The sequence below is a fragment of the Natrix helvetica genome (genome assembly GCF_964273705.1).
Source record: "Natrix helvetica genome assembly, chromosome: 2".
Taxonomy (NCBI): domain Eukaryota; kingdom Metazoa; phylum Chordata; class Lepidosauria; order Squamata; family Natricidae; genus Natrix; species Natrix helvetica.
This window is the reverse complement of record NC_138552.1, coordinates 160835639-160862188: the sequence shown is the minus strand read 5'-3', so window position 1 is coordinate 160862188 and position 26550 is coordinate 160835639. Positions and strand designations below refer to the sequence as shown.

The following is a 26550-nucleotide window of genomic DNA, read 5'->3' as shown; positions in this document are numbered from 1 at the left end:
GGCTTTCCTTTACAAAGCAGCTATTACATCAAGCCCTGTTCCTACCATTTCAGTTTTGTCTAGAGTCCAACATTTTCTTTGGCAAATGTAAAAACGTTCTAATTAAAGTGCTCACAAAAACAAGCATCATTCATCGCAGACATAGCAAACATCTGAAGAACATTGCACTGCCTGATTCTTTTACTGGATACCAAGAGAATGACAAGACTATTGTTATGCGTCTGCTCTAGAGGGATAGGCTTGCCCCAAGAGCAAATTATTTGCAATATGATTAATTTCTCACTACTCTCTTAATTTATAGAGCTGAATAAGAGGCCATTGACAGGCCTCAGTTCGAGAATAGGAAATAATAGAGAGGGAAGAAGGCAAAAAAAAAAAGTGTCATGAGGCAAAGCTCTTTATTGTATTGTGTTGCAATCGCTAGAGATTATGCCATCTCCACTATTTTGTAGGCAATATCGTTCCCTCACAAGTTTACAGCAGGGTCTTCTGCAAATTTTTTGTCCAAAACCATGTTTTGTTTGTGGTTAGAGTAAAAAACCTGCTATCTTGGTTACATAGTGTGCTTGTGGAGAAATAGCATTCTGAACATATATGGTAGATGGACTCAGAAATAGACTGGGTAATGACTAGTAAATAGAAATTCAATCCAAAGTCAGAGGTCTTTAAGTACTTGGTTAAGTGCAAGATCTTTAACAATCTTTCCTACATAGTTCACTACTATTCTGTTTTGTTATGAAATGTAAGTGATGCCAATAGCAAACAGACTTCTACCAGTTTCAGGAGAAACTGGGACAGGAATATTATTTCCCATAGGGAAACATTTTTTAAAAATGTAATGGGATCCATACAATTTATTTTCGAAGCAGGCTTTTCCTTTTGTCTTGTGGTTGAAGATATTAAAGAAAGGGGGAGAGAGAGATGCAAAAGGCAAAAAGGGACCAACGCTAGCAACCTATATTGAATAGTTTTAGGAGTGGACACAAAGCAAAAAAAGTGTTTTCTTTTGAACTTGTAACAAAATAGTCTTTGAACTGGTCAAAGGCTTTCAATGTGACTGAGTACTGTGCAAACAAAATTCAAAACCTCATGTGTTTGGTGTTTCATCAGAAAAAATCAAAACTTTTAAGACATTTGAGTCAAGCTGAATATGGTTCATTTAACAGAAAGGGCAATGGTTGGAGTTGCTCATGATTTGCTGAGCTTTAAGACTAATATTTGTTCATCAGGATTGGCAGTTTTGGACTTCTCTCTAGCTTTGGACACCCTCAATCCCCAAATTCTATAGCCCTTCTCAAACTCTTTAGCTATTGCTGATTGGTTTTCCCCCCATCAGGTTCTCCCCTATCTATCCTGTTCCATTTTTTGGCTACGTGGCATGATTCTTGTTCTCCTACCTTCCAATTATTTGTGAGCGTACTTTAGTTTTAGGTTCATTGATATTTATTCAATAATTGCCTTTGGATTATATGATTTCTCTCCCCCCCCCCCCAGTTTAACTATCCTAATTATGGCAACACTATTCAAATATATTCTGCTCCTGTCATAATAAAAAGCGGCATCATAGCCACAACAACATAACTGACCTTACTTAGTGTAATCATACTTTAATCACAGATTGGTGTTACCTTGCCTGGATTATTACAGCAGTTTACTTATAGAGTTTCCTGGCCTTACGTTCAGGACCTCTTCCAATTGATCCCTATGTTTATTTTTCTCCAATCTTTAAACTGATTGGATTTTTGAGAATATAATTTTAAACTATGAGTGTTGACTTCCTGGATACCTTGTATAGGCTAATCTAGTAATCTGAATAATTTGATCCCGCTTCATATTCTGTCCATGTGGTTTGACTGCGTAATCAGGGTCGGTTAATTTTTTTACGTTAGAATGATCACTTCAAGTTTGGCTTTTTTTCATCTATCACCTTTGGAGTACATTTTATTTAGAATTGTAATTGGAGTTTGAACCACTGATTTTTTTTAAAAAAAGGATGAAATACACTTTTTTCTCATTAGCTTTATGAGAGTACAAAAATAAAATTGCTTAAAGTATGGGTGAATGTGAATAGGTAATGGTTGCCGTAATTGTTCATTGTATACTTTTGTTTATATTACATTGTAGTGTTGCATTGCTCTTATTACACACTAACTTCTAGAGTAATAGATTTGTAGCCCATACTAAAGGATGCCTACCAACCAAATTGCATACATTTGATTAAGGGCATTTTTAAAAATTCCACATAGAAAAATATGGAAACACACAACTCTACTCTCACCAAATCAGATACCTACCTGTTTGTGTCAATATCTGTTATCAAAAATCCCTCCACGTCAGAAGAGACAAAGGTCTTTTCAGTTTCTTTAAGTCACCAACCAAGACATTACAGAAAAGGAAAGCAAGCAAGCCGTTTTTTTAAAAAAATATTCTTTTCCATATATCTCTTTTGACAAATTTCCTTATGGTTTTGCATTTTCAGCTTGGTATTTGTGGGAGTTTTTCTTTCTTTCTGCAGTCTGCTTGCCAGGTGCAAACTCAGCAAAAGCAACTCTTTTTTCCCCTTTCAAGACATTTCTGCGTGCACATGAGGTGGCTGCTGGCTGTCAAAATGGAGAGAGTCTGTTGACATTTCTTCATTGCATGAATAATGTTAACACTGCTACAAGACATAAGAACATTCACCTCAAACTCCAGTCAACCATTCCAAGACTTCACTAGCAGTCATTTTTACCATAGCTGGAGGTGATGCAAACTAGCATGCAGACAGTCTTTTGAATTTATAAAACAGCATCCATCTACCCATCCATTTATATGAACTCATAGCAAGGTTTTTCAAAATACAGCAGTTTACTGACAAATGAAACAGCTGCAATCCATTTTCTCTATAGGAATGTGTTTCCTTTCCCTTAATACTCCATTCCCACAACATCCCCTCATCTAATCTAAACCAGTAGCATCAGGGACCTAATTGGGGGGGATGGAAAAAGTTTGGGAAAAAATCCCAATTGCAAGTCATGGAACAACGCCCCAAATTTGGTGCCATGCCCTAACACAGAGATGATGCCATTCAAAAACAAGATTTGTTTCACATTTGGAATAAGGCAATGTGTTCTATTGCATACAGGTAGTCCTTGATTTATGACTGTAATTGAATCCAGACTTATGGCATAAATAGTACTGGTCATTAAGCAGGTTGTCATGTGAGCAACTTGATTTTATGACATTTTAAAGTGAATCACCATGATTGGTAAGTTAACACAGCAGGCGTTAAGCGAACCCATTGTCTACAATTTTTGCCAAAAACTAGAAGTAAATGCCAGTTTTTGGCAAAAAACATTGCAATTAGTTGATTGTGAGGTGTTGCAAATAGCCATAAATGCAGGCTATTTACCTTTTTTGGGGGGGGGGGTCTGTTGTAACTTGAATGGTTGTTAAGTGATTGGTCATAAGTGGAGGGCTAATTGTACCCAAAAGGAAAAATACACACTTTGCTTTATGGTCTATGTTGTACTCAAAATAACTATTTTGAGACTGAAGCATCTGAAGAGCAAAATGTTTTGCATGTTCCTAATAATTTTAACCAAATGTTAGTGCTACCATTATTATATTTAATATGCTAATAGAAAGTATGTAGGAAAATATAAAGAAAAACGTTTCAACATTCCTCCGAATCTGTAGGGATTTCTTTTTAGGATCAAAATGTAAATAAACAACAGACATTAAACTTTAATTGCAGTAATATAGCCTGTGCAGAATACAGTTCTTTTTTCGGGCATTCTTTAGTAATAACAAGCTAGAGAGTTTAGGGAGCATATGCTTTTTGTCTTAGTAAAAATTTATCACACGGCTTATAATATCCAATAGTGTACAGAAATAATAGCAAGTCCTTTTCCTATCTAACATTTTGAACAGCTGCACCTGGAAACATAAAAGCAGGATTCACGGACAAATATCTTCTTTGTTTGGAAATGTATAAAACTATAACAATCTATTATACTGAGGAACCACACTGTTAGTTTAAGTAGGAGGGTTTTTCTGGATCAAAATGATAAAGCTGAAAAACAAACTCCAATGATAAGTGGCTGCCCAAATAATTACTGGGGTGCTCATCCTGCATGTTTATTTGGAAGCAAATTCCATGTTATTAAATATGTTGATCTTCAAAGACATGTGCAGAGGATGCATTAATGCTAGATTCAACACCTGTTGAGTGCCAATCAGAGTAGAATACATAGATAACCTTGAAGAAGCTTTGCAGAAACAGTCAAGGCAAAAAATAATTATCCCAAATTCTATAACTCAGTTGTGGGAAAGCTGGAAGCTTGAGCAAGAGATTTCAATATGGCTCCTCCCTCTCCACCCCCCCCCCCAAGATGGAGCAGAGGCTGCTAAGATTCCCCCCCCCCCCCGTTATATCCTACATAAGAACATAGCATTTCTATATTCCTTGCACTATTTCCTGATCTGGCCCACTTCAACGGACTGACACTTATGTAGCTTTACCTAATGTTATTATAAAGTTCTACTACTTGATGTGCAACTACCCATGTTTCCCTGAAAATAAGACCTGATCTTATATTCATTTTTGCATCAAAAGATGCATTAGGGCTTATTTTCAGGTGAAGTCTTATTTTCGGGGAAATATGATAGAACTCCTTGGCTGGCTGGCTGGCTGAAACTTCCTCATTATTTTGTTTGATATATTTAACAAATGTATATATATCTACCTATCTACCCAAGGAACTCTGGGCTGAGAGACAGTGACTGGTCCAAAGTCACCCAGATGGCTTTCCTGGGTAAGGAAGGACTTAAACTCACAGTGTCCCGCTTTATAGCCTGTTGCCTTAATCACTAGACCAAGGTGGCTCTAGTTTAGTGGTGGAAGATTCAAGGGTGGGTCTCAGACAGATCAGCTCCTTGTCCTGCACATGCAAAAGAAGCTCTTAAGATAACAGACATCAATGTAATCACTGGAATCTGGCCATGTTGGCCTTGGGTTTCATCCTACATCTCTTTTCTGACTCTTACGTGATTACAGACTTTCTGCCACCCATTTCTCGGCCTTAGATGTTGAAAGCACTTGCAAAGTATAGATACTGGTTTATTTGGTCTTGGACTCCTTTATTTCTGCATTTGCCAGCTTCAGCCCTCACTGGATTCAGCGTAGCAAATAAAATCAATTAAGCCTTTACCGTTTCGGCTTTTTAGGATTAAATCTGACAGCTAATTTAAGATCCCCCAAATCCTTATTTTTTTTTTTTTTACAAAAAGCTGAAATGTTATCATTTTTATTGCTGAAAATAGCATGCCAAATGAGTGATAAGCAGGACCCAATAAAGATTCCTAAAAAGCAGCCAGCAGTCTAACATTGACAAAATATGATTTTTCTCTTCTATGATACAGGATAACTATATATAGTACATTCTACAGATTTGTTTCTCCAAGTGTTTCTGTCATCACTACAGTAGATTGTGTGGAAAACACTATTAACAGGACGAAAAAGAATATAAAATGATATAAAATTTAAAAAGGCCCAATCTTCATATCTTTTGAGTCGTAATCTTTTAAATATAATCATGTTAACATTGGTAGCTGACTTAATTTCGTCTCATTTATATTAACCTTAGAAAATAATGGCTTATCTGTAAATAACGTGCATACTAGATAAGCGTGGAACTGCTTTCATATAATGAACGCTCTGTTTTGTCAAATTAATAAGGCTGTTGGATTCCACAGAGCCTCAGGATGGCATATAGTACCAAAATAGCACAAACAGTGAAACAATGAGGAAAGAGCAATAATGACTGGACAGTGCATATTTAAACATACAATTTAATATGCATATCCCCATAAGCCATCTACCTTAGCCCAAGACCTATGGAAAAACCTATTTAAGGTTTGATTGAACAAGAACTGAATTGAAGCCATAAAGGCTCTGTGGAGATGCCGTTGCAAAGAAAGATACTGCAACTGAGAAGGTCCGATTCTTGCCAACTCTACTTGATTGTATGTGACGGGCTGAAAATAGCAGGGACAAATGGTCACATAGGGCCAAAGATGAAAATTCTCCAGGATCTTGTGAGTCAAATATTCACAACCACTTGATCCTGCTGGGGTTGATCCTGAGTCAGGAACAGAACATTGACAACAACATTTTGTTAGCCCAGGATCAAACTGATGATATTCAATCCCAAACTAATGGATGACCTCATCCAGTAGCCTCACGCAGTTGAATTTATTATGTACCAGCCTGGTGTTCAATAGCAGCAACGGTGGCCAACAAGTACTTAGGATCTGATGATCTAGGGTTGAATACAGGGAATCCTCGTCTTACAACAGTTCATTTAGTGACTGTCCAAAGTTACATCATCACTGAAAAAAGTGACATGACCATTTTTCACATGTATGACCATTGCAGTATCTCCATGGTCACCTGATCAAAATTCAGGCAACTGACTCACATTTATGACGGTTGCAATATCCTAGGATCATATGATCACCTTTTGCAACATTTTGACAAGCAAAGTCAATGGGGAAACCAGAGTCACTCAACAACTGTGCCACTAAGTTAACAACTGCTATATTCACTTAACAACTATGGCAAGAAAGGGTTTTAAAATGGAGCAAAACTCACTTAACCAATGTCTCACTTTAGCAACATACATTTTGGGCTCAATTGTGGTTGTATGTTGAGGACTACCTGTATTAAAAGTTAGAAGTGGGACTGCTTGCAACTATCTTGCCCTACCAATGCCATGTACAGCCTGCTGTTAAGATTCTCAGCATACCTTCCTCTGGCACTTAGGACTTTAGTGATAAAAGTATAAAAATCCATATAATAAAAGCTACTTCTAATAATATGCATAAGTAGACATTTGATATATTACATGTATGTTTTTATTTCTTCAACAAGCCAATATTCCTGTTATGGAATGGTTATGGTTAATTGCATGTTAATTACTCTAATTAATTAGACAAATAGTGTACCAGTTCTCTGTATTCAGCACCTTAGCAATCAATTAATATGTATAGTCTTTGCCTGAATATCAAAGTTTATTTTCTAAACTCACATAAGAAAACTGCTTATCTGCAATCTAATTTAAGAAATTTCAAGCATCAGGGTTTTTTAAATTGCAAGTTCTTTATTCACAGCAAACTCAATACTACTGGATTTGATTTTATCAGATTCTTTAAAAAATTACTGTTTTACAAACAGGAGCACCGCTGATAATATTTTAGAGGTTATTTAGAAATTAGCTGATTCTTTTGATCAGTGTTTGTGGCTAGTTATTCAATAAATGTCAGATATAATTTTGAAGAAGAAATAAATATCTGGAGATGGAAAAGGACACCATTTAATTATTGTTAATGTTACTTTTAATGTTACTCTTAATGTTTTGTATTTCTACTTTAATGCTAGTTGTTAAGCTGCCCACTCAGAATAGTGAGATGTAAATTTGATGAATAAATATATACTTAAAAAAAAAAAAGACTTCCATGCAATTGGGGTGAGGCATACTACTTCTTTGGAATCTCCTCTCTTATATGATTCTAGATCCACATATTCCTTTTAGCCACAACCGATTGTGGGAAAAAAACCCATCATCATTACTAATGAGATTCTAAGATATCCCTTTGCAATCATCTTCCCATTCAGTGCAACAGGTTTGCAGTCATTCAACAATTCAATTTGGCCAACCAGCTGGGAGGATGGATCTAGGTTATAGGAAATACATTCATTGTGAACAATGCACTAATACACATCATAATCTACATCAACATTCCCTACAAACATTCAGCTTTCATTTAAAAAGGGGTTAACGTATGACTGCCCTTTTTGTGTGTGAGGGAAACAGATGTCAGGAACTAATTACTTTACTCTTGCCATAAGCATCCTTTTGCTCTAGAACGGTTGTTTATTCCTTTCATGCAAGTTCTCACTTCCTTTTCATTTTTTTGTGACATCACTTTTTAATGAGCTGCATGACTCCAAAGTTGAGGTAACGTGTATTTATATCCACTGATGAATGAATATCAGCTTAAAACAGGTGGAGAGCTCTTATGTATGAAGTATATATGTGTGGGAGGGAGACTTCAAAGTCAAAAGTAAGAGTAAACACTTAAGAGTGTATATAAAAACATTCTATATATGTCTGTGAAAAATAATGCATACTTTTTTTCTCTATAAATCAACATAAACGTTAGTAGAGAAAACATGATATATAATAACTTTTATTATTACAATAGTAATATGAGTAGCAGTAATCATTATCTTGGCAATTTAAAACTATTATACGTGACAAGTCCTTTGAATATGTAACATGGATATATTAAAAATATCCTAAAATGTGTCATGGCCTTAATTAGATTATTAGATCTAGTCTGAAAAGATTTGTGCACTTACTAGAGTAAAGTAAATAATTTCATAAGAATAATACTTCCTATATCTCAGTAGAAATTATAGTTCTTTGCAGCCATCCAATAATCATCTAGATTTTTCCCAGGCAGGATCTAATAGCTGTAATTTGACCTCAATAGCAAAAAGTAAAAGTGTTATATTAATTGAATATAGCTGAAGATTTCCCATTATCAAAAATAAAAGTTACGTAAAGATAGGAAAACTGTTTCAAGCAAATAGTATTTCAAAAACTATAAAAACTATTTTAAACAAATACAAGGAAATAAGCACTTTCATTGTACTCTTTCTATTTGTGGTTCAGTAATTGCAACCGACCGAAATCCAAAAAAATCTCATGGCTTTCAAGTGGACAAGGTTTGATTTCCTGTGAAACTAATGGGATCCCCAAAAGAACACAATGTTGGATGGATAGCTGTCAGATTTAATATTGGAATAGATATTAAAAGAACACAATGTTGGATGGATAACTGTCAGATTTAATATTGGAATAGATATTATGAGCACGGAAATGTACAAGCACATTCCTTGGTCTTGTTTTAAATATCAAGCATGTTCTAAAAACGGAGCTTTTAGTGTTCCCCCCCCCCCCCCGTGCTATTTGTGGCCTTAAATTATCTTTTCTTTAACTTAGCAATAAAATCCCAATGCTGATCTAGCAGGACGAAAAGGTCATAGAAGGAAGTTCAAAAAAGTTGCTTGAGTTTTTCTGTTTTGGTTTCGTATGTTTTGACTTAACTGAAATACTGAAATAGATATATCTCCTTACTAATCTATTTGCTAATCTTATAATTTCTTTTTTAACGTCTGAATCCATTAAGGTTATTTGAGTGAAAATATAAATATGTCTTTAGTAAAAAAATAATTAACCCCGAGTCCATTAATCTGGAAGATGTAGAGGTAAAGAAAGAGAATGAAAAGAGCAAGAAAAACCTAGACAACAAAAAAAATTGGGTGAAATATTGTATTTGGAATGTACAGCAAGTTATCCTGAGATTCCTGTATGAGACAAAGAGCTTAAATTTTTAAATTAAATTAAATAAGGAAAACTGATTGCTATAAAGGTTGAAAAGATTTCTTAGCAAATATTTTTTTTTGAAGAAGTTTTCTAAGGCGATCAGAGCGAAAGGTCTAATTTAGTCCGTCTGAACAATTTGCAGTATAAATGAACCTTGACTGGCAAACCTCAGGCTTATATTTTAACTGTCAAAATCCTGGTTCAAAGACCACCAATAAAGGGACATGAAAGGGAAATAAGCAATTGCTTTGCTATGGCAAAGGAATGTGATGCTGTTGAGAGAAGATGGGAAAAGGAAGCAACTCAAAATAAAGAGTGAGCTGAGGTTACAACTGTTGCTTTTCTATTTCTCTTTTCTTTTGTATCTTTACTTCTTTTGCATCTTTACTTAGAAATAAATCCCTCTGTGCATAGGAGATTGGTCTACTTTTTTTTTAGTGGTTTAAAAATCAGATTGTAGTATTTCACAATCAGAAAACACTGTTGTTATACAGGCAGTTATAAGCAAATGAACAAAGAAGTGGAGCATAAGAATTAATTCAGGTATTGTTAAAAAACTTTCATTCAGGCTTATGACTGAGTAGATGGAAACAAAAAGCAACAACAAACAAACAAGAACCTTTGGAGAAGAAATTGCTCTGCATACCAGCTGCAAAAACCTATGCTGTAGGATTCTCATCAGCATCAACCCGGGATTGTGAAATATTTTGGACCTTAATTTCAGGAAACCCTGACAACAAATCATGCCATATTGTTCTATATTTTTTCACTAGGCTTATGCTTCCTCCTCTGAAGCCAGAAATTTTTGCAAAAATATTTTTCTACCTGCCCATCAAATAAGACTAAAGAGCAGGAAAGTATAAGTGCTAATAGGCTGCAAAGCTTTTATTTTATTGTTTAACATTATCTTAGGCCTAGCTACCTAAATAATTGTTTTTTTCTCCCACTTTACTTTCATTGTATGGTTATTGTTGTATGATATTTGAAGGAAGAACTTCAAATTTATATTTCATTCAGTATTTCACCATGATGTTCTAGTTAGGCCTAAGATCTTTTCATATTCCTTTTCCCTATGTTTTAACAGGTTGTCTGAATGGGGTGTGTAATTAAAAGGCTATCCCAAAAGTGTCTCTTACTTATTTTACCCAAGTCATGAAGGGGAATTCACTAGAGAAAGTAATTATATTTGAAAGAGTTAGTGGTAAAAGGAAACCAAGCCATTGAAGAACACAGTGACTGGACACCATCCAAGCTAGTACTAGCCAGAGCATAGAACAACTCAACGTAGTAGTGCAAGATTGGAAGACGTGGAGAGACCTGGCCACAAAGTCACCAAGATTCATACATGACTGAATGGATAACATCATTAATACTCTGAGGAAAGAAAATTAATTGCTTGCAATACATCTGAAAAACTGTACTTTTCATCTTATTTCCTTATTCAGTTGATATGGTTCCCCACTCACCCTGGACCTCCTGGCATTTGACTAAGGGCCTCTACAGTGATGGTGACTGGCTTCAAAATGGCAGGGGCACACACTTTCAAAGGAATAGGAATTTGCTTACTTGATTACATTTGCCTCTTAAAGCTAGTGACTATCACTGCAAATGCTAACATAGGCTTCAAATTATTAAGACAAATCAGTAACACACACTGTACAAGAAACAACTCATATCCTACCCAGTAAAACCAGATCATGTACCAGGTTGGACTAGTGCTGGGGTGGGTGGGTAAGAGCCAGTTTTTCAAAGATTCTCCGAATTTTGTAAGACAGGCATGTTGAGTAAATGCTTTCTTTTCTTTTTCCGAAAAAGGAATAAATTCTAATCTGTACTTTAAATACAAAATGGACTATCTTAAATTGGTCCCTGGGGAGAAGATTCCATCTTTTAGTACACAGAATAGACTGTCTGTGGGTGCTGGCTCTTTCCTGTGGCAGGGGTGTCTGGCTAAAATAAGAGGGAAATGATGTTGACAGACTAGTCCTCTGATGTAAGAAGTTACTCCTGCTGCTACCAACGTTACGTGCTAGCTAACTTTAAAATTAGCAATGAAGTTCCAGACTTTAGACAAACCTATTTTGTTTCAACATCTTACAATCAGTGGCCTTTCAGAAGATTCTTTCTGTGCAGTAGGTTTAAATTCAGAATGCCTATGTGGCTTGTCATTGCTCTTATTTCTGGTGATCAGATTATCTTTTAAATAAAGATATCTTTAAATAAGCATCATCAGAAAGCATCTATTTGGTGTTGAAAGAAATGTCCCTCTGGTTTTGGCTCCAAGTGGGGAAAAAAACACTGGAGACATGGAGGCTGCTTGGAAAGATGGTTTTAATGGTGGACAGGACCACATGGCTTGAGTCCTGAACGGAAAAGGTGATCACATGCTTCAATGTTGGTGGAGAAGAAGAGAAAAAAGGACTGAGATGCTGAGTCCCTGGTTTTATGCCCTCTCTGGCCTTTGATCTTGATCTTGTATTCTGATTGGTTGTCAGACTTCCATGGAGCCATGCAGTGGCAACTCTCTAGGCTGTATTTTGAATCCAGGTTTGGTTGAGTTCTCAGATGCCATGTGGGGAGTTCGGTAAAAGGCCAATATTATCATGCCTTAATCCCATCCCTCTGGAGCTGAAGGGGAGAACTCTTTATTATGTAAAGTGGACTAGCTCAGGCTTTAATGGCTCATTGACAAAGGGGGATGGGCAGGGAGCTACAGGGAATTATTCTGTCTTTATAATAGGTTTCTTCCTTTTCACATCCAGAGAAATATTCTGCCTTTTCAATATTTCTTAGGGTATTTCATTTTTCTGGGAGAGGGCTGGGTGATAACTTCCTACATTGGGAAACCGCTTCATTGCCTCTGCATGAATATTTTAATTACCACTTTGTAATGTGAGGATAGTGGCATAAGAAATCACATCCAGGCTCTAATCAGTTTGGGGAGTACTTGGTGCTCTCTGAACTTAGTTGTTTTCTTGCAGACATTTCATTACCCAACTAGATAGCATTTTGAGTGCTACCTAGCTACAATGCCAGCACTGAAGATGTTACTTAGTTGAGTAACGAAACATCTGCAAGAAAACAATCAAAATCAGAGAGCACCAAGGACTCCACAGTTCAACCCTGAACAACAAATATTCTCTTCTAATCAGTTTCTATGCATATATAAACATTAAATGAGCAGTATTCTCCCGTAAGCATTCATAGCTAAATGTTCTTTCATTTCTCCATCTGCATCCCTACTCATAAGATCTGAGCACAATCATAAGAAAAAATAGAATTCCATATCCACTGCAGATATTCTACAAACAGCATATTCTATTTGAATGTCCAAAATATTAGCCATTCATACCTCTCAGTCTCATGAACTGAGGGAAACAAGAAAAGTGGTAACCTCTTTATTAGGCTAGGTCTGCTTCAAAAATGATTTGGGTGAAGTGCTACAGTAATTCTCTCCTATTCCTTAAAAGTTGCATTAACTTTAATAAGTTGACTCCTTCAAATAACAATAACTTCAGCTCTAAAATGTCACATTATTTTAATAAAGTTTGGAAAAGTACTGTGCTGTGCTTGTGTGAGGTCCAAGTCACTTCTTTTCAAATTCTTTGAAAAATGTGTAAAGCCCTAGTATTTTTATAAAGATAAATTCTAAATGCTGGAAGATACCACCAGCATTCCTGAAAACAGCTACTAATTTGCTGTATGAGGTTTCAGAGACAAGATCTATTTTAAAAAGGAGCAAGTAATAGCTATATATGCCTACAGTATAATATTTCTGTAGATCAGTAAGAAAGCTTCCAAACAAATAAATATAATTTTATTTAATTCATTAATGGCATAATGAACATTTCTTCGATGATTTCTGTTGATGAGGTTTCTTCACAGAGAAATAAGAGCGGGCACTGTTTATGTGGGTTTCACTCCTGCCTCACGATTCTAACTAATATTTTTATTAACTAATATTTTTATTAACTAATATTTTATTAACTAATATTTTTATTAACTAATATTTTATTAAATAATATTTTTATTAAATAATAATAAAATAACGGAACATAACAACATATCCACCCATCTGACATACCATAACCCTGGATGGCTTTCAACGCTAAAGCAATTAAAAAGTATAAAAACCAGCATAAAAACTCCTATCTCCCAAATATCCCCTCATATCCAACAATTTTCCTAGGCTTCAGGCATATTTCACTTGTAAGGAAGAACCGGGTTTTCATTGCTTTTCAAAAAGCTAAGAGAGCAGGGGACTGCCAGACCCCAGGGGAAAGGTGTTTCACAATGAAACTATGCATAATGATAGTAAAAAAAAAAAACCACCCCTAATTTATGGACAAAAACCCTTCCTCCATTTTGTCCACAGTTAAAAAAAACAAAGGCCAATATTTAAAACTACAATAAAATGGCAAAACCGATCATTTTATATTTTTCGGAGCAGTCTCTTTACAGCAACCGCGAGTGTGTGAACCCATGGGTAACAAGGACTATTTGTACTTTTACTGTAATAATAAGTAATCAAGCTTATTTTGGATGCCAAGCAAAACACCAGGCTCAATTATTTAGCGATTATGCAAACACTGCAGAAATTAAACTTAAACGTACTTCCATGATACAAGGATCATTATGTGGGTTTATCAGTGGCATATTGACTCATAATAATTTGGGAGATGGAATCTTATGAGACTTCCTAGCAGTGTGGGCGAAGAAGTACATTTTAGATCATGGAGACTATGGCAAAGAATTTATCTTCTGACTGTACCAGTTTCACCACATCAGCTCCTGTGGTTAAACTGTATTCTAGGGTTATGTGGGAGATTTCAACTATTCTCCTTCCTTCAATCATTTAACAATGACATCAGTGAGAAAGCAACTATTCTGGAGGCCAAGATCCAATTAGTGTAACAAATTCAGAAAGTATAGTTATTAGCAGAAAATTTAATATAGTTGGCCAACCAAAGTATGCTTAATGTAGTATGTTGTCTAAACTACGGTAGCATTATTGGAACATTTTTTGATTGCTGCTGAGAGAGAGACAGAGAGAATATGCAAAGTACAGAAAAGGTGTCCAGAATATTCAACTGAACAATTAAATAGGAAAAAAATATATATAGTCAAACCTAGCTCATGTGAGCACCATGTTCAGTATACCTCACCATGCTTTTCTACCTTGCAAATCACTCTTGCTTCCATCACATTCAAACTCTGCTTCATGTGTTGCCTCTTTGTTCTTTAAACTTTTCACCTTTCTCCTAATAGCAATCTCATCAATTCCTCCAACCATGTCTTTTGGTCTTTGTTATCCTCTCATACCATTTCCTTTCCTCATTATGTATTTGCTTTGTGATTCAGCCCTCATTAATTCTCCCTATATGACACACCACCCCAACATTTGTTTCCTACTACTCATCCAATTTTGAATTCAATCCACATTCATCCAGCATTCCTTCGTTACCCCTCCTCTTTTGTTTTACCACACTTCAGAAGTATCTGTTGCAATCAGCTTAATTCTATGTTTCTTGGCAATCCTATTTATTGCCCAATTTTGGGGAAGGTAGGCAGGTCCTCATAGATATATCTGGAGTTATTTCTATTGTTAGGCAAAGAACTGGGAAAGTCCCTTATTAAGGAGATGTTAAGGTCATCAGGTTGATTGAGGATGAAACATTGAGGTTCCTGTAGGTTCCAATTCTCTTGTTAGGGCTGCTTTTGGATTGGATTGTGAGAGGGTAAACAAGACTTCTAGTCTTTGGATGGGACTGCAAGGGAAGTTGTCTGGGAGAAAGTGAAGGAGAATCAATTTACTGGAAAAATATGACACAATGCACAAGATTCAGTGCAGAAGAGCCTGGTGCCTAGAAAAATCAAAGGTAATAGAAGAGGCATCTACAGACTATCACTACTGTCACAAGCTTGAGCTTGCAGGCTTGCAAAACAGCAATTACTGACAGATTACAAATAGCAATAGTAATAGCACTAAGACATATATCACTTCACAGTGCTTTACAGCCCCCTCTAAGCAGTTTATAGAGTTAGCTTATTGTCCCCAACGTTCTCATTTTAACAACCTTGGAAGGATGGAAGGCTGCGTCAACCTTGACCCGGCGAGACTCGAACTGCCAAACTGCAGGCAGCCAGCAGTCAGCACCCTGCAATACTGCATTCTAACCACTGTGCCACCAGGATCATGGTACAGTATCTGCCATCTCATGAAAAGTAGAAGCAATTGAATAACTGAACAACAATTAATACAGTTAAATTGATGACTAGTCAAACAATGTTTGTAATAAAATACACCTCCCTGTAATCTTCCATTACAACCCAACTATTGGCTAAAAGGGAAAACAGCTTCCAACCATGCAATTTTCTTAGGTTGCTCACAAAGATAGGAATTACTTATTTACAAGCTTGCCCAGTAATATGCTTAGCAATGGGCATCACTGAAGAAAGATTTGAATAAACATATGCAGAAGAGATGTCTACATCTCTTCAGGTTCAAAGGCATAGACATACTGCTTCTCTCCTTCCCTTCCCTTCCTTCCAGCATGCCTCTAGGGATCAATGGGAAGATCTGAAGAAATTGAAATGAATTCAACTGAACATACTTAGAATCTTCCAACTCTGATTAGAAATTCTGCAATGCAGAAATAGAGGCATCACACACAAGGATTCTGGGAGCAGGCTTGGTGTGCTGATCCCACCATTTCCTCCCCCCCCCCCCACACACACCAATCCCATTTTATTAACACTACAAACTAGGAACTTTTAAATATTTCTGAAAGTATGTAAATGGGCCATATAAGTCATTCCCTCTTTCCGTTCCAGATTTTTGTTATTTTTGTTAAGGACGAAAAAGAGTCTTAGAAAAATCTTTTGTAATTTTTGTATACAGTATGTATTACGGCTCAAACCTTATCCTAAACAATACGATGTATGAAGTCAAGAGATATTGATGTCTGAGGTGGAATTCCAAAATACTCTGAGGATGCCTTCCCTGACCTTTGTAGTTTCCAAATATATTGATTTAACCTACCAGAATTTTTAGCAATAATCATGCCGTCAGAGGAGTTCTGGAAGTTAAAGCCTACACAGTACATCTGAAGAGTGATTGAGATTTAGAAAGCTTGCCCTAAGAATCAGAAGTTATTGAAGGTGATACATCTGGTTAGGTTAATGCTGACTAAGAATTCTGGAAATTATAGCCCCAAAGGCTATGGAGAATATTGAAGTGGGCAAGATGGTAAAGAAAAGAAAGTCTGACTTTTTTCTATATTTCTTCTAAAACATTTTTTTTACTAAAATATGCAAGGGGAAGTGGAGGAGGACAATCAGTTTTAACAGCTTCTACATCATATTAATTTTAGGGAAAGGTTTAGAAGAAAAAAAAATCCCTGTGTTTGTGCATGCTGCACAGAGAGACAGAAGCGTATGGAATGTTATAAATAATGTAATTTGTAACCCTATGGTAATCTTTCACTTGATTTATTTATTTATTTAGGGCATTAAAAGGAGAGAGAGGAAAGGGGCACAAAGGATTTGGAGCGGGGCTGAAGAAAGAAATCCTAAAGCGTCTGTTAGTATCTGGGATGCCCACATGATTGGTGACCAGGGTACCTGGGGAATCATCTTTTTACAAAGGTCTCTACCCATTCAACTTGACAGATTGAGCACATTGCAGATCCCATCAGCCAGAATGTTGGCAGATGGGAATGAGAAGACAGGGTTTTTGGCAGCGACCTCTGCTCTATGGAACATCCTCCCTTCGGAGATTAGACTGGTCCCAATCCTTTCGTAAAGCTCTAAAAACCTGGCTAGGTTCCCACGCCTGGATTGTTGAATGTGTGAAGAACCATTTCCTGGTTCTATAGCTAACTGATCAAGTATTTTGGCTGCTATGTATATTTAACCTGGATGTTTTTAGTGTTTTTACTGTTTTAAAATGTTTTTGATATTTTAATTGTAATCTATTTTTGTGAACTGTAAGCTGCCCAGAGTCTTTCTTTCAGAAAGCTTTGGATGGCTGAAGAAATTGATTGATTGAATGATTACATATTTGAAGTGTAGGGTCTCTACATTAATAGGCCTTCATGAGTTGCCTTTATAAGAGATGGGGAGGGGGGAGGAATTGGAAGAAACAAGGGAGATCTTCAGCATATGGTTCCTTTCTCCTAAAATTAACTCTCAGCATTCTATATACTGACCTCTTAAAAGCAGTAAATGGTTTCTTAATATGTTAGGTCAAATATTCATCGAATTCTCTTCCACAGCTAAAGGGAAGTCTGCTTTTGTCGGAAAGAAAGATTCCATTTACACAAAATGTTAAGGAAATCCCACAATGTTGACAGGATGAAACTCAAGGGGATTTTTTCCCATCTTCCTAACAAGACAGAAAGGAATGTTATGTGACTGCTTCTAAAGTATTGAAAAGTATGGTTGTCTTCTGGCTGTAAAACACGCCCTTCATTAAGAGAAGGGTTGCATTACGTCTCAGGGTCTATGAAAGATGTCGCAGACCCTTGACTGAGGAAGTTTACACTGCCCTTGCAGCTGATTCCCTGTTCCCCCTAGACAGATTTCCTGCCACTCAGGACAGGAATAAAACAGCATGCTCTGAACCGTCATGCTGCCTTGCAAAGCAGTCCTCAGCAGAAAGATAACAGAGACCCGCAGAGAGAGGAGTGTTTTTAGCTGCCCATGCCTCCTGAGCTGTCTGAGGAGCACTTCTGAAGACGAGAACAGTGGACTGCTGGTGTATCTACAATATCTCTGTAATCTATATCTCTGCGTGAAAAAAAATGAAAACACAACACCTGAAAATGGAGCACAGATCAAGCAACAGCTGAGGAAAAAAGAAATCTGCCTGTGACAGTTTGCTTTCAGCCACGCTCGGGGGACGCAGGAAGAAAGTCCTTCGTCTGTCTTTGCACATGTCACCGGGGTGCTGATTGACTGTTCGAAGAGACTCTCTGGATCCATCTGAATCTTTGACAAAATTCAGCCGGCTGATTTTTTTTTCCCCTTACCAAAGAGAAGATGAAAGTGCCTCTTTGTTTTCTCTTGAGCTGCAATCTTGTTCTAATAGCAGGCTACAACTCCTTTAGGAGAAGCCTCGAGACTCTAGGCAAGAAGCAATACCAAGTCCAGCATGGATTGTGCAGCTATACTTTCCTTCTGCCTGAGATGGACAATTGCCGCTCTTCCTCCACTACCTCGTATGTCTCTAATGCTGTGCAAAGAGATGCCCCGTTAGAGTACGATGATTCCATACAGAGGCTTCAGCTGCTGGAAAATATGCTGGAAAACAACACTCAGTGGCTGATGAAGGTAACAAAGAATATCTTTTCTGCCCTGTATAGAAGCTCATGTTGAATAGCACTAATGTGCTTTTCTTTTTGAGTAGGTTATATTTCAGGGCATAGTATTCGGATATTCTTAGTGAGCAACTTTGCCAACAGTTAATAACATTGCATGTTGTCACAGACATAAGAAAAAAAAATGCAGAGTGAGGAAGCTTATTTCCTGCACAGAGTCATTCATTGAATAATATATTTTAAAATGTTATACTTTGTTTTATTAAAAAAGCTATGATAGGAGCCTTGTTGCACGTGTGGGTGTCTGCATACCTCCATGCTCTTGCGTTTTATCTGGCATCACATTTTCAGATATTCAGTTCCATCAAAATTTAGTCCCAGTTAAATTAGATTTGGATTATAAGCAAGTTACAAATGGAAAACCTATTAAAAGCTATCTCATGTAGTGAAAATCAGCAAGCAATTCCCACTCTGCAAACGATGTGAACTGAAAGCACAGTACATCTACCTGTGCACCAGTTGTAAGGAATGAAAACCAACTGGGTATATATGGCTAAAAAGAAAGATATGTAACTTCCCTATCTGAGGTTCAAAAACATTTGGGTCATAATCCCCAAAATATGAATATCATTGACCAAGTTGTGGAATAACAGATCTATGAACTACATAATCTGACAGCAACATTTTAATTGTCTATGATTGACAAGTAACTTAAGCAAAAGAAGATTCATTTTCAAGGGATACTTACTGAACATTGAACTATATTCTTCTTCTTGGTAAAATAACATTGCGTAGTGAGAAATTACATTTTCTCAGACTACATTTTTATGCCAGTAACTCGTTTGGTTGAATGCAGGGAAATGTGAAGTATGCATAATAAAATAGATATAAGAACAAGGTTCCTGCATTAAAAATATAATAATTATATGACTAATACTGAAGATGTCTGTTTTACAGCAAGGTTTACTTCCAGGTAGGCACTGATGTCAACCTAAATAAAAATGTGTCACATGATTTCCCCATGTGCTTTAATTTAAAAAAAAAAGGGTCAGATTTTTTTCAAAACTAGACCCCAGTTAGGTAGGTGACACTCATTCCACAGAAAGTTTAATAAGAATTCTAATTTGCTGTTTTATTACAGTATATTTCTTTATATGTTATATAGAAATCTGTAGCTACACCGTACAATACTGTAAAAGCACCACACATCATTTAATCTAATGTCTAACGGTGTCTGTTTGAACTGTGCTTGCACTATGAATGGCAATTGATAGCTGCTGTAGTCAAAGTGCATACAGGAACTGAATTCTTCATGTCTTGTCAAATCAGTTGACTACTGTGTGATTGGAAAATATAACTGAATGGCAACACTCAGTTATATGTGTGTAATAATTAAGCATTAAAGTGTTGTGGGTTGTTTATTTAATAGTCTCCTTCTATATATGTTTACTCAGGAGGAATCCTATTGAAATAAATGAGATATATTCCTAAGCAACTGAGCATTTTGATTGTACCATAAGCTGTATGGTATATACAGTACAGTATAGTGGAAATGGCAGAGATCAGCACTGTTTGTTTAAAAAAGCAGACTAATGTACATTATTTTTATGCTTCATTTTTAAATGCTAATTTCAAAAAAGAAAATGTGGCCTAACAACATAAAAAAAACAACCAAGGAAATTCTGGGTTACATTCAACATTCTCACAGTGCATTTGTCAGCTGAACAAAAAAAAATGGATTAAAACTATTTGGATTTAGCTTCCATTATCTTTACTTTTTGCTTGTAAATCTCTCTGAAATTATTTATGGCCAGTAAATTTAGCAAAGCCATGAGAACTACAGTCCTACATTTGGAGAGCCACCTTTCCATTTCTGACATTCAGTTCTCACAATTTTTTAGCTTATATTTGTTCAACTTAGCCTTTTGCAACCTTCTGATCTCTAGTACACACATTTAAAATCAACACTTCTATTTCAGAAAATCTGATTAATGTAGATTTCTTCCTGCTTTTGTAAATATTAGTTTTGTATTGGGAGAACAAGCACTTTTTACTACTGCCTACATTGAATTCTTTCTAACATCAATTATCTATAATAGTTTTGCTCCTAATGTTGCCTGCATCATCAAGCGGTATTGCATTTCCCATCTTGAATCAATCATCAAAAGGAAGTGTTATGTTTCTGAATGGACAGTGAACTGTCTGAATGGAAGAGACTGAATTCACTATGCTTGCATTACAATAGAAAGCTGGACAATGTCAAAGCTACATCCTGGATACTAACAGAAAATTAACATTTCACAAGTTCCTGGAAAACTACAATTGCGCACTCATGTTCTTACAGTTAAAATGAGATTACTATTATTAGTATAAATGTGTGTAACCTCTTTTAAGATCTACCAAAAAGTACTAATATTTCTGATATCTTATTAAAACTAAAAACTAGCTGACAATATATTTCAACAAATTCAACAAATCTCATTTTGGGAGAAAGATAAAATATATGGGGCTTCTAATCCTCTGTACCATACTTTTTTTAAAGCAAAAATCCTGGAATTTCTGTATTAGTCTCACCAATTTTGCCAAAGAATATTAACATTTTATACTTAACTGTATCTAGGTTAAAATTTAATGTTAAAATTAAATGGTATATAGTATTTACCTGTTTCTCAATCCTAACCCCAATTAAATCATCAGTTTTATTTAAAGAAGAAAGGTAGTTACCCAAAATTCATTGTTCATTTTAGGGGCTGTGGTACTGCCAAGTTTGAGAATCTCTGGTGCAGGCTAAATAATAACAACTGTTTAATGAATTTCTAAAACAGTTAACCAGATAATATAATTCCATTTCTGAACTCAGTTGCAAGCTATATTGTTGTTTTTGTTAGTTGCAAAGTCGTGTCCGATCCATTGCGACCTCATGGACAATGTTCCTCCAGGCCTGCCTGTTCTTTACCATCTCCCGGACAAGTTATATTAGGTACTAGAAATAGAAAATGAGGGAATCTTTTATATGTAATAAATATTCTATATTTAATAAATATTCTATATTTAATAAATATTCTGCAAGCAGGTACCAGATCCAATTTTGCAGAAACAGTTTAACCTATTAGATAGGAGAGTAGATAGCTCCAATGACTTTGTAGCAAAAGTTCCATGGTAGGATTTTGAAGTCATCAATGGAAATAGTTATACTTCGAAGAATCATGAAAAAACAACAACAAGATTATGCCCAGGCATAAGAGTCAGTCAGTCAGTCAGTCAGCCAGTCAGTCAGTCAGTCTGTCTGTCTGTCTGTCTACCTACCTACCTACCTACCTACCTACCTACCTACCTATCATGCATAAGCAATGAACCTGCATAAGAACCATTGTATATTTTATTCGTCTATAGTTACAGGGTGGCAGAACAACATTTGAAGATCTCTCACATAGATGAAACCTACAGATTTCATGCTGTACCTATCCTGATTGAACTGGCTAGCATTTTATTTATCGAATGGTTTAATTGGTGAATTCCATATGTTAGTCAGATATTTAACCCACTCATTAGACTGAAATAGTAACGAAGTATACGGAAACTTTTCATACTGCTTATTTCCACTGCTGATTTCACATGTGCTAACTTGCCTTATCTCTGATGTCTGCATAATCAGTGAACCAGCCATTTGATCATACAGGGTTCTGGATCACCCAAGTTTTCACACAGTTACTTCAAATACCTAGTTTTCTACACTGCAAATGTCTATACTGAATGTATGGATATTGGTAGATAGGACTAGCAGCAGGTATGATGTTGGGGATCCAATTTAGCTAGCAGTTAAGCATAGATTCAGCTCAGAGCATGTTAGTGAATTAACAGAATTCTGCTGATTTGTAGAAGATTCTACTTGTTTTTAAAGTTCACTTTATCACCATAACACACAATTGACCTGGCAGTAATCCTAGCAACTTGTGAGCTATACTAGTTTTTATTTTTGATTATTCTTCCAATTGCACTAAAGTATTTGCAAGAATGTTCTAAAGATCTTTCTCAGAGAGAAACAACATCTAAGGAGACCGTGAGACCTGCTTTAACTTTCATTCATAGTTTGTATATGAGGAATAACAGGCATGTGGCATTTATTTGATTACCAAGGTTAACATTCTGGGAGATCAACACATACTTTAGAAAACAGGCTGAACAACTGCTAGCTTGTTGCCTCAGTCATATTGTTGGGTTGTAACTGTATGGAGCCGTATATGCAATATTCTTGCTAGGGTTAATTAGCAATATTGTCTGGATGTCTGTCAATAGTTTCATAGCATTTTTTTTTCTCGTGGACTCCCGAATCCTAAAATATTGTACTGATTTATAAGTGTTTTCAGTTAAATGGTAGTTGGATTTACGGCAAAGTGGCCTTTGGGTCACTAGACAATGAACTTGCCAGGACAGCAGGTAGGGCCAAAGCAGAATTTCCTTCCTGTCCTTTAGGTAACCTCCCCTTCAGCTGCAAGATTTGTGTGTTATTTTCACTGTTACTGCTTAGAAAATACGTAATACAACTAAAACAACTTATCCAACTTATTTGGACAAATCTAAATGAATACCACAGTATCATTTAAGAGAATGGAACGCCTGGTGTTTTGTGCTTGGTGCATTTCCTTCCAATATCCTTGGAATATCCTATTCGGTCATCTGATACAACTTGGACATGGTTGGGTATTTAGAGATGAGAATTAAATTGAATTATGTTGGCTGCTATTTAGATGGCAGATGGAGTTTGTTGACAAATTTGCAGGTGTCTGCCTTCATTCAAAAACCAGGTCAATAGTACGATGACAAGGATGAATTAATTCCTCACCTACTGATCTCTGCATGCCATTTTAACTGATGTCAGAACTGGAGAAAATGTGATGATGGGGCTTCCATTGATAAGTTCTCCTGCATTTGCCTGTGTTGCGTGTCTACAAATAAGTTAATCGCTGGTGTTCTTCACTTCTCTGTAATCTGCAGGAATATCTTTGGATACAGCTTTCACTGTCCCCAAAAAGAATTATGTTGGCTTACTAGTTGATTATGACACTTGTGGATCCCTTTATGTATTCTACAACTATTGTTGGGAGATTTCTGCCGAGTTTTCAAGCCAAGTTGCTTGCCATTGTATAGTAACTTCTTGGATTTTGAGCATCCAGATGCAGCATACTGTTCTGAGCACCAATCAGTTGATGGAAAAAGGTGATTTGACCACCTGAAATAATTCCTTAAGTGAGCTGCTCAGATTAACAGGCTGGAACTGATAGTGGCCAATACCTGGTTGGTCCTCTGATAGAAACTGATTAACTGGACTCAAACACCAATGGGAAGATAGGAGATATGCTCTGGTGGCAATTTGAATGTAGGAAAGCAACAAGAGACATTGTGAGTTTTGGAATAGATGCTTCCCCATGAATTTAATCTAGGCAAGCTATCATTTTCTATAAGCATGTTAGTTTTATAACTGTTGAATACAAATGAACAGAAGGTCAGTTTTATTACCTTCTGAATTTTTTCTGCATGTCCTGCAAAAAAATAAATAAATAAAGCTGTGATTTTCCGGGCAATTCTGATCTGGGTGCTGGATTTGGTAGATCACCAAGGTATGCACAGATGTGCATATCCTGAATCCTCAGATTATTTATGAATGTAGCCATCACTTTTGGTATAAACACTCTAGAGATTAATACCAAAACAATCTGAAGGGGTCTGAACTGAAATTGATTGCTATTATAAATGATACTGCAGACAATTATAGAAATATGGCGGTATGTTTCCGACACGTCTACCAGTGCCACAAAATTGGTCTCCTGTTTCTCTTAGTCTTATTCTGAAAGTTCTCTGTTTGATGAGATGCTGGATATTCAGAATTTCTTTCTAGTTCCAGCTCTTTGTGGGAATGACTAAAAGTGGAGAATACTTCTGAGAAAAACTGCCAAACAAAAAGGGGAAGATATCCTGTTTAGCTCCAAAAGGCTAGTTTGTCCAAAGTAGGACAAAGACTACTTTGTGGTCCTGAACTCATCTTTCTTATATGACACAAGCAAGACCTTCTTTTTGTTGTTCTCTATTAGCACTGGATCTAGTACCTCACTCAATAGTTAGCAACCCCCTCCCAGGAAGGGTTTCGATAAAAACTTAGCTTTGGACTTGTGGTGTACTTCTTCTTTGTGCCACAATTCCTGACAGACAGCCATGCCAGATGCCATGAGAATTGGATGATATATAAAGATTGCTAGATTGATGGCAGACTCCACCTCCCTTCCCCCTTTATGCTCTGCTCTTTTGGGGTTATCATATCGATATACAGTAGTATTATCACTGTGTTCCTTTGTCATTATTTTATTGTTTTATTATTTTACTTCTGTCTTGTTTACACTCTTCCTTTTTCTTCCTTTTTATAAACTAGACTAGCCCCATGGTGAGATAGCAAGTACATTTAACAAGCAAATAAATAAATGATGCCTAGAAATGAGCTGACTCACTAGTGGTTTTTGTTTTAGCCCTTGTCTTATATCCCTGGCCTTTTTTGACTGGAAGGCAGGTACTGTATCTGGATTATTGAAGCTTTTTCCACAACTGAAGCACTTGTTGCTGTCCTGATTACTAGAGATACTATGGTGGATCAGTATCCTCTCACTTGGGTCTCTGAAGATTGATTCTTTTCTTTTGGCATTATGTTCATGGAAGATGGTGCTACAAAGTCATCTGTTCATTTGTCCTCCAAGTGGAGAGTCATTTGGCATTGCCCCATTTCCTTATTGGCTGCAGCTGACATAAATATAGCCCCTTTCTTTAAGGAGCTTCTTATCACCTTTGGAATATGGAATTTTCCGGGTGCTGCTGCATTTCTTTAGAAGCAGCGACAAGAGTGAAAGGGTTTTCTCTTAAGAGCAGCAAATGGTTTTTTTGGCCATTCCTTCCTACCAGTAGAACAGTTAGACAAATAGTATCTTATTGGCCCCATTGATTCAGTGGTCATGAATGGCCGGTTGGAAGCTCTGCCATATTATTTTACTGGATAGATGGTAAAATAAACTCTGTTCATATTGTATCAATGACTATTTTTAAATCAGCAGAGTTATGTGACTTTGGAGTATAGAAGACTCTAGGCCTAGAACATGTGTCAGAAGACATCAAACCTTAGCATCCTTATTACACATAGTGTCAGAAAATATTTTGCCGACAGATAATAGGCAAGTATTAAGTACGTAACAACTTGAGAGGACTTCAGTATAAAGGTAGAAGACATGCCTCATCCACACTTTGTTGCATTTTAAACCCCAGTTTTCCTTCTAAAGAAGTTAGGAAGTAGGCAAGAACCTGGAAAGCCACTGCAAATCAAAGCGGGTATTACTGGGCTTAATGAATCATTGGTCTGCTTCACAGAGTACATTAATCTGAATGGCATACTTCTTTTTCTACAAGATGAAAAGATTTAAGTGTTACTTTTCCTTTTCAAAAATATGAATAAATAACCAGGAACGATGTGTTTCTCTTCTAATAAATCACAAAACGATTTTATCAGAATTCCAGAGGGATAGCTAGGATTGCCTGTTGCAGCAAAAAGGCCATTCTTCTGGCACTCTAAAAGCATATGTGCTATGCCAGCAACTCCATAGATTCTGCCTACTTGCATAGAAAAATAGAACAGCATGTTTCTAATTGTCCTTTACACGCTGAGGAAATTTCTAGCTTTTTCCAAAGGACTTTAAGGGCTGGATGTAAAATTGCTCAGAGCTCATTAGACTGGAGTGGTGAATGAATAAATGAATCTCTCT

At 36.4% G+C, this 26550-nt stretch overlaps 2 protein-coding genes across 5 annotated transcripts in view; one reads left to right on the top strand and one right to left on the bottom strand.

Moving 5' to 3' along the window:
• The window catches only part of MCPH1 (microcephalin 1), a 123854-nt gene that overhangs the window by 17373 nt on the left and 79931 nt on the right, over window positions 1–26550 (bottom strand). Inside the window, exon 13 of one of the 4 annotated variants that reach the window (XM_081943607.1) lies at window positions 2549–2596. The exons of the other annotated variants lie outside the window; for them this stretch is intronic. Coding sequence (XP_081799733.1) covers window positions 2564–2596 — 33 coding nt within the window. The 3' untranslated portion in view covers window positions 2549–2563. Of the gene's footprint in view, window positions 1–2548; window positions 2597–26550 lie in introns of those variants that run through there. 4 annotated transcript variants of the gene reach the window in all.
• ANGPT2 (angiopoietin 2) overlaps window positions 17961–26550 on the top strand; it is a 52424-nt gene continuing 43834 nt past the window's right edge. The window contains exon 1 of the mRNA XM_081943613.1: window positions 17961–18767. Coding sequence (XP_081799739.1) covers window positions 18477–18767 — 291 coding nt within the window. The 5' untranslated portion in view covers window positions 17961–18476. The remainder of the gene's footprint in view (window positions 18768–26550) is intronic.